A 13,741-nucleotide genomic window follows, 5' to 3' on the forward strand; every position below is an offset into this window, starting at 1 on the left:
GATAACTTTTGAGTACTGGACTGCTGTATACTATTAATCTGCAGTATAATACTTCATAGCATGCAGTATTTATTCCCACTAAGAAATAATACCAAAAAGAAAAATATTCTACATTTTGTTCACAATAATCTGAAAATTTTCAAAATGCTTGCTTGAAACAATGATAAGAAAAGATAGAGGAAACATGATGAAACAACAGAGATTAATGAGACGATACAACAAAGAGGTTTTTTTAAAAAAAAACTATATTACAGAAATTTGATGATAGCATAAAAACATGTACCAGTACTGTGACCGATAAGACAACGGAATGAATTACAGAATGAAGCCATGATCCAGAATGATCTGAAGTAGCTGTGTTCCCATGTGTCTTGGACTGATGGGTAACATGTCATGTGGATACCCTACTCTAGGCATCTGATCTCATTAATCAACCTTAAGAGGAATTGTAAAGTATCCTTCCCCAATCAGCTGGTTCACCAGAACTGCTTATGTGAGTGGGGGCTAACAGCCAGCTTCCTTCCTGCCATGATGGAGAGAAAATTAGAGTATAATATCACTTTGGTTTTCACATCCCCTGTGGCCACCATGGAGGTAGAAAAGGTGGAGTGACTAAACACAGTTTTTGTTTTTTATTTTAATTTAAAATGGTCTTTTTAAAATTGTCAGGAGAAAACAATACAGGAAATTATCCCTTTGTGGCAGCTGGGGGTGGATCATATTAGGAATTTATAACTGCCTTAGTTATTCCAAACTGTGTGCTTCTAGTTCATAGATATAAGTGAGTGGACAGAAGATGAAGATGGTCTAGTATTTTGGATTAAGAACAGCAATAACATAGTTAAATTACATTTTTAATTTTGATTGTTTTATTCTTGGTTCAGTGTTTACCACCCAGAGTCTTGCTTCATTAGGGAAATTTACAAATATTGCAAATAGAGTTTTTTAACCCTCAGCTTTAAGACGGTTAAAAAGCTTTTAACCCTCAGCTTTTGCGCACTTAAAAACTGAGTAACAGAACTTGGGAAATATTAAAGAAGAAAGTATCTCTGAGAACATGCAGGAAGCATTTTGCAAGCCATGGTGTGCTCTAAATGCATTTTACAGTCAAGTGAAAAAAATGGGCCTTGCTGGCTGAGACTAGAATGCTCATAGTGGTTTGTGTAAATTATAAATAGTTGGCAGGATGAACTCTTGAATATGCATGAATTAAAGAAATTATGTATATAGGTGCTTGGTTGACTGAATTATTGAAGAAATGTGTGATAGGTACAGGAAAATGAAAACATCTTAGCAAACCCTTTTGTAAACATTAAAGTCCAAATGGTAAATACAAGAAGCAACAGATTGCCACCAACCCCAAAAAAGTCATAGCTTCCTTTAAATATTTTTGCTTATTCTTTGTTAATGTACACAAATATAACTTGCTCTTTCTTCAACTGCTGCTTTCCAGTTGTGCTGGACTGCAATTCCCAGTATTCCAAGCAGGGGTGAAATCTAAAAATTTTCTCTACCGGTTCTGTGGGTGTGGCTTAATTGGTGGGCATGGCTTGGTGGTCAGGTAACCAGGTGGGCATGGCCAATAATAAATAATAAAAATAATAAACAAAGTACACAAAAGAGTTAGAGGTATCAAAAACCAACTTTCACACTTTACACACACACAACACAACACAACTCAACTGACTCACAATGTAAAAGCAGCTGCAATTCACCCAGAATGGCCCCTGCAACAAGCAGGAACCTCACATAGGCACAAAAAGCTCAAAAACCAATTTTCACACTTTTTCCACACAAAATGCCACATACAGCTTTGTGAGATTTTGGTTGTTTGTGTAGTTAGAGTGAAACAACACAGAAACACACCAAATCTCAGAAAGCTGCACAAATATTTTATTTTATTATTTTATTTTATTTTATTTTATTTATATTTGTAGATAAAATCAGCTAAATTTAAAACTTCCTTAACTTTAAATTGCTATGTCTAAAAAAAATAAAACTAAAAAAACCCCCAATTAACCATTTTTTTTAAAGCTCCCTCCCAAAAAAACACCAGTTACTTACCAAATTGAAGACACAAGGCAGGCAGGCAGGCAGATTTACTTGCTAGTTGATGCAATTGATTGCAGGGATTGCAGTAGCCAAAGCAAGGCAGGAAACGTGAGCGAGCCCAGAAGAAGCAGCAAGCTGCCAAGAGGGCAAGTGGGAACTGACCGGGGTGGGTGGGTGGGCAGGGATTTTTGCTATTGGTTCTCTGAACCACTCGCCTCCATAGCTACCAGATCGGTTGATCCGATCTGAACTGGGAGCATTTCACCCCTGATTCCAAACCAGTTATATTCCATCATGAGGGCAACATATTGCCGAAGGCAGGAATGTAGTAATGAGGTTTCCTAACACAAAGGCTTGGAAGATGGACAGTCCTGATGCAGGGCAGACCTGTGCAAATACCAAATATTATCCTTAATAGATTTTCTCTCTAAAAAGAAATGTGGTATTAAAAATGATGGGAAATGGTAGAAAGATTATATAGGGAGAAGGAAGTTGCCTAGACATCCAAGTAAGGCAATTGCCTATAGAACAGAACATCATCAGAGTTGGAAGGGACCTTGGAGGTCTTCTTGTCCAACACACAGATCTAGCAAGAGACTCTATACCAGTGATGACTAACCTTTTCTGGACCGAGTGCCCAAAGCACCCAAACCCCCAAACTGCAATCTGTGCATGGCCCCCATGCATTCGTCCCATCCCTCACGCATGTGCATGGCCCCCCTACATGTGCCCTGCACATGCACACCCTGCCCCCCTGCATGTGCGTACGCAACCCTTCGCATGCTCCCCACCCCCTCCTGCATTTGTACGCAGCCCCCCCGCATGTGCCCCACCCCTGTGCATGTGCAGGAGAGACCCAAAGACCAGCTGGCTGATGGGAGGTGTGCGCGCATGCGCAGAGGAACTGAACTGGGGTGACCGCTCGCATGCCATCAGAGAGGTGCTGCGTGCCACCTCTGACATGCATGCCATAGGTTTGCCATCACGGCTCTATACCATTTTGGACAAATGATTGCCCAGTGTCCTCTTAAAACCCCCAGTGATGAAGTACTCACAACTTCTGAAGGCAAGCTGTTCCACTGGTTTGATTGTTCTCAATGTCAGGAAATTTCTCCTTATTTCCAGGTTGAATCTCTCCTTTATTCGTTTCCATCCATTCTTTCTTGTCTTGCCTTCTGGTGCTTTGAAGAACAGGTTGACCCCCTTGTCTTTCTAGCAGCCCCTCAGATATTGGAAGACTGCTATCATATCATCCCTAGTCCTTCTTTTCTCTAGACTAGACATACCCAATTCCTGCATCTGTTCTTCATATTAATTCTTCATACCCAGTTAAAGCTGTGCCCTAAACCTTCTACAAAGATTATACAGGTAGTCCTTGACTTATAACCATATTTGAGCCCAGCATTTCTGTTGCTAAGTGAGACATTTGTTAAGTGAGTTTTGCCCCATTTTATGACATTTCTTGCCACAGTTGTTAAATGAATCACTGTAGTTGATAAGTTACTACCATGGTTGTTAAGTGAATCTGGCTTCCCCATTGATTTTGCATATCAAATGGTTGCCAAAGGTGATTACGTGATTTATTTATTTTTTTTGCATTTATATCCCGCCCTCCTCCGAAGACTCAGGGCGGCTTACAATGTGTTAAGCAATAGTCTTCATCCATTTGTATATTATATACAAAGTCAACTTATTGCCCCCAACTATCTGGGTCCTCATTTTACCTACCTTATAAAGGATGGAAGGCTGAGTCAACCTTGGGCCTGGTGGGACTTGAACCCGCAGTAATTGCAAGCAGCTGCTGTTAATAACAGACTGCATTAGTCTGTTGAGCCACCAGAGGCCTCTTGTGATCTTAGGACATTGCAATGGTCATAAGTATGAACCAGTTGCCAAGCATCTAAATTTTGATCAAATGATCATGGGGCTGCTACAAAGGTCATAAGTGTGAAAAATATAAGTCACGTTTTTCAGTGCTGTTGTAAATTTGGACAGTTACTACCCTGTCCCCTGAAAATAAGACCCTGTCTTATATTTTTTTGAACCCTGAAATAAGCGCTTGGCCTTACTGCCATGTACTCAAAAGCCCGATTGTACTTATTATCAGGGGATGTCTTATTTTGGAGGAAACAGGGTAAACGAACTGTTGTAAGTCGAGGACTACCTGTAATAACTTTTCCAATATTTGAACATCGTGTCAGGAGGAACTAACACACTCCAACCCCCAATGTTGTTCTACCTACCTCAAAAATACTTGGGTTTCAAGTAGCAGAATATTTGAGCTTCTTCCTAATATAAGACAACCCTGCCCACCCACCTACCGCAGTTAAAATTGAGAGGATTCTTTTAGGGGAAAAAACTGATGGTACAATACATAAGGCCCATACGAATAGCTTTTTGGATCCCACATTATTCATAACCTCCTAATGTGGATAAATGCTCTGATATCTGTGAAATCCCATATATGTCATCTGTTTGGTGTTGAAGACAAAGAGCTGGTATTCAAGACAAAGAGCTGATATTTCCCGGCAACAATAAACTTGCTTGTGGCAATTGGCCAATTTCCAACAAAGTGATGTGAGAGATTCTAGGTCCGTGATGGCAAATCTATGGCACATGTGCCACAGGTAGCGCGCGTAGTAATATTGGTGGGCACGCGAGCTCAGCTCCGACACGCAAGCGTGCACCGGCCAGCTGATTTTCGGGCCTTCTGGGCCCACTTGCAATAGGGAAACAGGCTGTTTCCTACTCCCGGAGAGCCTGGGTGGGGAAGGCCCATTTTTTTCTCTCCTCAGGCTCCAGAGCATGGGGAGGGTGAAAACGGCCTTCCCCAACCCCCCACCCCACCCCGAGACCCTCCGTAGGCTGAAAACGGCCCGTTAGCCAACTTCCAGTCCCACAGAAGCCTGGTGAGAGCAAAAAACAGGCCTACTGGACCCACAGGGCCAAAAGCGGGGGGGGGGGGAAACGCGGGGGGTGTCATGTGCGCATGTGCAAGGGCACATAGAATTATGGGTGAGGGCATGCGCGCTATCCCCCCCCCCGCGCTCCCCCCATTTTTGGCACGCAATGGCAAAAAGGTTTGCAATCACTGTTCTAGATGGAACTTAATAGCTTTCCTCGAATCCTGGAAGAGAAGAACTTCAGTCAGGATGTAAGAGCCAGGGTACCATGGATAAAGGCCATTGATGCCTTTGGAGGAAAGATTAGTGTGCAAGCTAGTGCCTCTCCATCTTTACTTTTGCAAATTGGAGATGAAGGATGAAGTAGTCTTATCATATCTGAAGGGGACCAAATTGGGAATGGTCAGTTTGTGGAATAAGGTGTTTCCTGACTCTATATTCTCTCTCTTTCTTTTCAGGCCTCCTGGTTTTTCTTTTCCAATCAGTCCTGCTCCAAAATCAAGGTAAGCTTCTCTTGGATCAAGAAATTGTTGGAAGCGTTCGAACGCTCATTTAAATCCACTGTCTTTAAAACAAATTTGTTTTCTCTTGTTATATCAAAACAGGACTGCAAAAGTATTGATTACTAAATAACATCAGGGTGGAGAAGACTCTTAATTCTTTAGGTCCAAATATTGGTAGACCTACTCAGGGGAAAAAAATCATCTTATTCAGACCAAGAGATGCTGAAAACAAAAAACAGTAGGAGCATGTCTTATAAAAGCATGGTTTTTCAAATGAATTTGTGTAATTATGCACCCTTGGAATTTAGTTTTAGTTTTATTTATTTTTTATTTATTTTTATTATTTAAATTTATATACCGCCCTATCTCCCAAAGGACTCAGGGCGGTTCACAGGCATATAAAACATCGATACACAAAATTAAAATAATCTTTAAAAAACTTATTCCAATGCCCTATCATTAAAAATAGAAATATAAATATTAAAATCAATTTAAAACCCCTATAAAATTTAAAATCTAAGCCAGTCCTGCACAGATGAATAAATGTGTCTTGAGCTCGCGACGGAAGGTACGAAGGTCCGGAAGTTGACGGAGTCCTGGGGGGAGCTCGTTCCAGAGGGCGGGAGCCCCACAGAGAAGCCCTTCCCTGGGCGCCGCCAGACGACACTGCCTAGCTGACGGCACCCTGAGGAGTCCCTCCTGTGAGAGCGCACGGGTCGGTGAGAGGTATCTGGTCGCAGTAGGCGGTCCCGTAGATAACCCGCCCTATGCCATGGGCGCTTTAAAGGTGGTCACCAAAACCTTGAAGCGCACCGGAAGGCCACAGGTAGCCAGTGCAGCCTGCGCAGGATGGGTGTTATCACGGGAGCCACGAGGCTCCATCTATCACCAGCGCAGCCGCATTCTGGACTAACTGTAGCCTCCGGATGCCCTTCAAGGGAGCCCCATGTAGAGGCGTTGCAGTAATCCAGGCGAGACGTCACGAGGCGTGGTGACCGTGCATAGGGCCTCCCGGTCCAGAAAGGCGCAACTGGCGCACCAGGCGAACCTGGTAGAACGCTCTCCTGGAGACGGCCGTCAAATGATCTTCTAGAGACAGCCGTTCATCCAGGAGGACGCCTAAGTTGCGCACCCTCTCCATCGGGGCCAGTGACTCGCCACCGATGGTCAGCCGCGGATTTAGCTGTCTGTAGCGGGATGCGGCATCCACAGCCACTCCGTCTTGGAGGATTGAGCTTGAGCCTGTTTCTCCCCATCCAGACCCGTCGGCCTCCAGACACCGGGACAGCACTTGATAACCGTTGGGGTGGTCCGGTGTAGAAAAGTACAGCTGGGTGTCATCCGCATACAGCTGGTACTTCACACCGAAACCACTGATGATCTCACCCAGCGGCTTCATGTAGATGTTAAACAGAAGGGGCGAAAGAATCGACCCCTGCGGCACCCCACAAGTGAGGCGCCTCGGGGCCGACCTCTGCCCCCCTGTCAACACCGACTGCGACCGGTCGGAGAGATAGGAGGAGAACCACCGATAAACGGTGCCTCCCACTCCCAATCCCTCCAATCGGCGCAGCAGGATACCATGGTCGATGGTATCGAAAGCCGCTGAGAGGTCTAATAGGACCAGGGCAGAGGAACAACCCCTATCCCTGGCCCTCCAGAGATCATCCACCAACGCGACCAAAGCCGTCTCCGTGCTGTAACCGGGTCGGAAACCGGACTGGAGCAGGTCTAGATAGACAGTTTCATCCAGGTGCAAGGAAACTGATATGCCACCATACTCTCTACAACCTTCGCCGCGGCGGGTTGGAGACCGGACGATAATTACCTAAAACAGCGGGTCAGGAAGGCTCCTTGAGGAGGGCCCACACCACCGCCTCTTTCAAGGCGGCCGGAAAGACTCCCTCCACCAAAGAAGCACTCGTAATCGCCTGGAGCCAGCCTCGTGTCACCTCCTGCGTGGCCAGCACCAACCAGGAGGGGCACGGGTCCAGTAAACATGTGGTGGCATTTAGCCTCCCCAACAACCTGTCCATGTCCTCGGGAGCGACAGGGTCAAACTCATCCCATACAATGTCACCAAGACCCCCTCAGCCGTCCCACCCGTATCACCGCAATCTTGGCCCAACCCATCCCGAAGCTGAACGATTTTATCGTATAGATAACCGTTAAACTCCTCAGCACGTCCCTGCAACGGGTCATCCCGCTCCCCCTGATGTAGGAGGGAGCGGGTCACCCGAAACAGGGCGGCTGGGCGGTTATCTGCCGATGCAATGAGGGAGGAGGCGTAGGTACGCCTCGCTTCCTCATTGCCACTAGGTAAGCCCTAGTATAGGACTTCACTAGTGTCCGATCAGCTTCTGAACGGCTAGACCTCCAGGAACTCTCTAGGCGTCTTCTCCGGCGCTTCATCCTCTCAGCTCCTCGGAGAACCAAGGGGCTGGTTGGGACCTGCGCTGGGTCAGAGGCCGCAAAGGCACGACCGGTCTAAGGCCCCGCGCGGCCCGTTCCCAGGCCGCAACAAGTTCCTCAGCCGAGCCGTGTGCCAGACCCTCAGGAAATGGCCCAAGCTCCGTCCGAACCCCTCCGGGTCCATCAGGCGCCTGGGACGGAACCAACGTGTCGGCTCCGTCTCCCTGCGGTGATGAATGGCGGTCAGAAAGTCCAGGCGAAGAAGAGTGATCTGACCATGACAAAGGTTCAATGACTATTTCCTTTAAGTCCAGATCTCTCAACCACTGACCAGAGACAAAAATCAAGTCCAGAGTGCCACCCCCAACGTGAGTAGGGCCATCAACTACTTGGGTCAGGTCCAAGGCCGTCATGGAAGCCATGAACTCCCGAGCTACCGTCGATGACGAGCCGGACGATGGCAAGTTAAAGTCCCCCACGACTAAAAGTCTGGGGGTCTCAACTGCCACCCCAGCAAGCACCTCCAGGAGCTCGGGCAGGGCAGCTGTCACGTAGCAAGGAGCCAGGTACGCGACCAGCAAGCCCATCTGACATCTATGACCCCATCTCACAAAGAGGATTCGCACCCGCAATCTGAGGTACAGTGGTCTCCGTCGGCTCTAGACTCTCTCTAATCACAACCGCCACCCCACCACCCCTACCCTGGCCCCTCGGCTGATGAAATGCTCGGAAACCCGGTGGGCACATCTGAACAAGGGGCACGCCCCCTTCTGGGCCCAACCAGGTCTCCGTAACGCCCATAAGGTCCGGCACCCCTGAATAAGATCGTGAATTAGGGGCCTTATTGGCCACGGACCGTGCATTGCATAACATCAGCCAAGGCCAGGGCCCTGAGGATCCTGACCATCCGGGAACGGGAGAAGTTTGAGGGCTCGGGCGCGATCGCCTGTAAGCATCGGCGCGCACCCCTAACACGATATGAGCCCCACTTCCGCCATATCTGCCCCTCCCCTTACCGTGGAAATAGCACCACCCTCCACCAATGGAACACCGACTCCCCATGACCTCGGACCCACCAACCCCGCCACGAGCATGTGCAGGAACTGGACTCCCCGACGGGTTACCCCAACACCCACCCCTTCCTCCCACCCCCAACCCAAGCCCGTCGGTTTCCCTCCCCCCCCCTTAAAATCCCCTTTAAAACTCCCCTTAAAAAATCTATTAAAACAGCCAATTAAAAAACCCCTAAGCCTCCTATTTTTCGCCTGCCACCTCTCGGGGCTCCAAAGCCCGTCCCCAAAGTGGGCCTCGATAATCTGAGGGCCAGACCCAGAGAGAGGGCATCTCGAGGGCAAGAAGGTCAGCCGCAGTAAATGTTCGCATCACTGAGACGGTCCGGCAAGGCCCATCCTGGGCTGGTCAAGTTGGCAGCACAAGTCATAATAGATGATAAAATGACCATGACCAGTCTGTCCTGATGGGAAATAGTTCGAGATAATCCATGTGCGGTAGATGACAAAACCGCTGACTCAGTCAGTTCACCACCCCATACAAACGACCTGGGGTGGGCTAAGGAAGAAGGGGAGAGGAACGATGGTAGAGATGTTATAAAGATGGTAAATAGTGGAGGGGTGTCCGCTGGACCCGCGGGTCTTCCTCCGGCGCTGTCACATATCCGCGCCACTAGGGCAAGGTCACAGCCACCCTGGGCCTATCGGGCCATCCGCCACTTCAGCACCGGGCAGGCCGCCGCCACCGCCTCCGCCAGGCCATCCCCACTGGAGACGCCCCCATCGCCACCGCGAGCAGGCCACTGGAGCTCCCCCAGATGAAAGGGGGACACCCGTCGCCAAATCCGCCAGCAGACCCAGGGCTCACCAGTGACAACGCCCGACGGAGAGGGAAGGGCCAGGCCGCCGCCGCCACCGCCTCCGCCAGGCCATCGCCACTGGAACGCCCCCATCGCCACCGCGAGCAGGCCACTGGAGCTCCCCAGATGAGGGGACACCCGCCGCCAAATCCGCCAGCAGACCCAGGGCTCACCAGTGACAACGCCCGACGGAGAGGGAAGGGCCAGGCCGCCGCCGCCACCGCAGGTTCGAAGGGCCGATGGAGCCCGGGCGGCCCTCCAGATCTTCATTGGGGCGCAGCCCCTCCGGGGCTCCTCCCATCGCCACCGGAGGCGCCCAAACTCCAAACCTCAACTTCCACTGGCCAAGTCTTCCAGGCAGGGGGCCAGGGGGCGCTGCCAACGGCCCCCTACCCCCCCCCCGCCGCCGCCAAACCGCCGAAAAAGGCTGGCGGCGGCTCGGCAAGCCGCTAGGCCGCCAGGATTCCCTCTGAGGCGCCGTGACTCCGCCGTGACTCCGGGGCTTCTCCCAACGCCCCGCGGAGTCGCACAGCGCCCAGCCACCCTATTTACGGGTGGCTGGATCTTCCTCCATCAGGGCGGGGGCCTATGATGGTATTAAGGCCCCCCCCCAGACCCAAAAAGAGCCTGGAAAGGCCCGTCGCCGCGTCCCCGATCAGCAGGGCGGCGCCATCTTGGACATGCGCAGAAGAAAAAACATTTAAAATATATATCTGGTGTTCTTAAGTATCACAATAAACCTAAGTATGACATATCTTCAAGAGAGAAAACCATGGACTTCTGCAGACAGTTGGGATGGAACTGGTTATCTCCATTTAGAGCGACAGGAAAGGAGAAGATGGGGAACCAGAGTGGAAGCTGACTAGTGATATATATATATAGGTGCATGACGAATAATAATAATAATAAATAACAACAACAACAACAACAGAGTTGGAAGGGACCTTAGAGGTCTTCTAGTCCAACCCCCTGCCCAGGCAGGAAACTGTACACCACTTCAGACAAATGGTTATCCAACATCTTCTTAAAAATTTCCAGTGTTGGAGCATTCACAACTTCTGCAGGCAAGTTGTTCCACTTATTAATTATTCTAATTTTCAGGAAATTACTCCTTAGTTCTAAGTTGAATATTTTAATTTTAATTTGCTTCTCTCCTTGATTAGTTTCCACCCATTGCTTCTTGTTCTACCCTCAGGTGCACTGGAGATAGTTTGACTCCCTCTTCTTTGTGGCAACCCCTGAGATATTGGAACACTGCTATCATGTCTCCCCTAGTCCTTCTTTTCATTAAACTAGACCCAGTTCCTGCAACCATTCTTCATATGTTTTAGCCTCCAGTCCCCTAATCATCTTTGTTGCTCTTCTCTGCACTCTTTCATGTCAGGTAAAGTTGATCACTCAGAACCAGAGATGAAGCCTTGTGCAGAAGCAGCAGCGCAAATAATAAATTCAGAAGTTATCAAGACTTCTTGGTTAAACTGTTTGTAAAAAGCTTTATAGGACTATCAATAAAAACAGATGGGACTGTAAATCTGTCAACTCTGCTTTTGCAATACATTCAAAATTCCAACTTCTTGGCTCAAAAGTTTTAATTCTGAAGATGTGCTTCCTTGTCTTGCCAACATTTAGATTGCTATTCACATAGTTAAAGAATTCCAGACATCATCCTGTTTATGCACAGGTAACTAATTGCAGTACCCTGCTGTATTCTAAGTACATCCTACATTTTATAAATTAACAATACTTTGTGCAAGTAAGACATAAGTTTGGAATATGCCTAAAATCACTTAGAGATGGGAAGGTAGCATAAATCAATATAAAATAATAAGAGCTAGATACAATTACAATTTAAATAATAAATATATCACTCAAGAAAATTGGGGTTATCAGAAAATCCTAAACAACAGAAATAAATTTACAGAATTGTGGCTTCTGTCATAATGTCTTTTGTCTAAGAGAACTGAGATGAAAGGCAACATCATGTTCTCATGGGTTGAAATATATTTGAAACCTATTTGTGCCAAATAATAATATAAGGTACTGGGAATGAAATAAACGGGATGCTATCTACCTTGATGTGTGTGGGTGGGTGGGAAATCCAGTCTGGAGGATATACGCTACAACACAGCCAATATCATGGACTTCTAGCTAATGTTGTTCTTATCTCTATATATTTTAAACAAATTGCAACTATTAGAGCAAATCTGATGTAGGCATTGATGATTCAGGATATCAGGTTTGCTTGGCAGTGATGGGAAAACATTGCAGGCATGGGGCATCTTACTATCTATAAGATTCTTCAATTAACCAGGGAGGTTGGGTAGGATGACTACAGAAAAAAATATTGTTAGAGCAGCAGCAGCAGCAGCAGCAAAAAATGAAAAAAATAAAATAAATAAAAATGTTGACCTATTAGAATAAGGAAATGGTTTAATTTCTACGATTCCATTTGTCAGCTGAAAATAGCTGACAAATCTTAAAATGCAATACAGGTAGTCCTTGGATTATGACCACAATTGTGCTCAAAATTTCCATTGCTAAGTGAGACAATTGTTAAGTGATTTTTTTCCCGATTTTATGACCTTTCTTGCCACATTTGTTAAGTGAATCACTGTAGTCATTAAGTTATTATATAACACGATTGTTAAATGAATGTGGCTTCCCCATTGACTTGGCTAGTCAGAAGGTCACAAAAAGTAATCACATGACCCAGGGACACTGCAACTGTCATAAATATGAACCAGCTGCCAAGTGTCTGAATTTTGATCATGGGTCCATGGGGATGCTGCAGCAGTAGTAAGTGTGAAAATCACACTGCAATGGTCATAAGTCATTTTTCTCAGTACTATTGTAACTTCAAACAAAGACTATCTTTAATCAGTCTCTTATTTTGACGTTTGGAAAAGCACTGCATGAAAAGAAAAATGGGACAATATTTTCCCATCCCAGCTATCCTACAGGCCACCATGGATACATCCTGAATTGATCAGCAACTACATACATGGAGTGATGGGAAAATTTTCATCCAAATTTCTTCTCGGTTTGACTCTGCAGACTACATGATTTCAGCATCAAGGCACACTTTTTCTCCCCTTCTCTTCTCTACAGATTAGCCATTTAAAAAACAAACTTTGAAAATAATCTGATTCCCCCCCCCACCACAATGTTCTTCTGTTCTTCTTATAGTTGACAATAAATGTCGAAATGTGGAATGTGGAAACAATGCTTTGTGTAAGAATGTCTCTGGGAATTACAGCTGCTCTTGCAAAATAGGATTTTGGAAAAAATCAACTCAAAAGAAAACTTTCCGGAATTTCAGTGAAAATGACTGCACGTGTGAGTGCCTTTCTTTCTTTCTTTAAACATGGCATATAAAGTTTTCTTTATATGCTGACAACACATAAACAATAAGAGTTACTCCACGTATTAAACCAATTAAGTCTCTGAAAGCCTGTTTGTTAATGTTTATTTCTGACTATTAGTGACTCCTTGAGGTCTTGCAACGGATATATCCATTTTAGGAAACAATTTGCCCACTGGGCTTTTGCTTTGCTGAGGTTTGCACTCCAAAGGGTAGATAAAGCTAGGAGAAAATCGAAATTTGATTTAATTGAAACCGATTAGAACTAAATTAATTGGCGTATACTGATGTAATGTCCTGTGTATCTACTGATTAATCTGTATTCCCTTTTAAAAATTACAATTGGCTAGAATACAGTTTGGGAATCTGCCAGAAATATTAGTTAGCACTAAAGAAAGAATCTAGTTTGGAGGAAGCATGATATAGCATGGCCTAGAGAATGGATGTGTTCTAACTAATGCCTTTCTTCCCCCTATATGTTCTAAAAAGCTTGTGAAGTCTACGATAGAGAAACCAGTAGCTGTAAGGAAGGATATAAGCCGTGCAGTGGTGATCCTGAAAGATGTTGTGGTAATTGGACATCTTGCTTTCCATAAGGAAGTAGCTAAAGTTGGGAGGGAGGGGAACAATGGCAAACTGT

The 13,741-nt window shown here is 46.3% G+C and overlaps 1 protein-coding gene across 2 annotated transcripts in view; it reads left to right on the top strand.

The window, feature by feature from the left end:
• Nucleotides 1–13,741, top strand: part of ADGRE5 (adhesion G protein-coupled receptor E5) — a 60,583-nt gene that overhangs the window by 18,218 nt on the left and 28,624 nt on the right. For both annotated transcript variants that reach the window (XM_058170682.1, XM_058170683.1), the window contains exons 2-4: nt 5,414–5,458; nt 12,927–13,076; nt 13,591–13,671. In XM_058170682.1, coding sequence (XP_058026665.1) covers nt 5,414–5,458; nt 12,927–13,076; nt 13,591–13,671 — 276 coding nt within the window. The remainder of the gene's footprint in view (nt 1–5,413; nt 5,459–12,926; nt 13,077–13,590; nt 13,672–13,741) is intronic.

The sequence above is a fragment of the Ahaetulla prasina genome, chromosome 2 (assembly GCF_028640845.1).
Source record: "Ahaetulla prasina isolate Xishuangbanna chromosome 2, ASM2864084v1, whole genome shotgun sequence".
Taxonomy (NCBI): domain Eukaryota; kingdom Metazoa; phylum Chordata; class Lepidosauria; order Squamata; family Colubridae; genus Ahaetulla; species Ahaetulla prasina.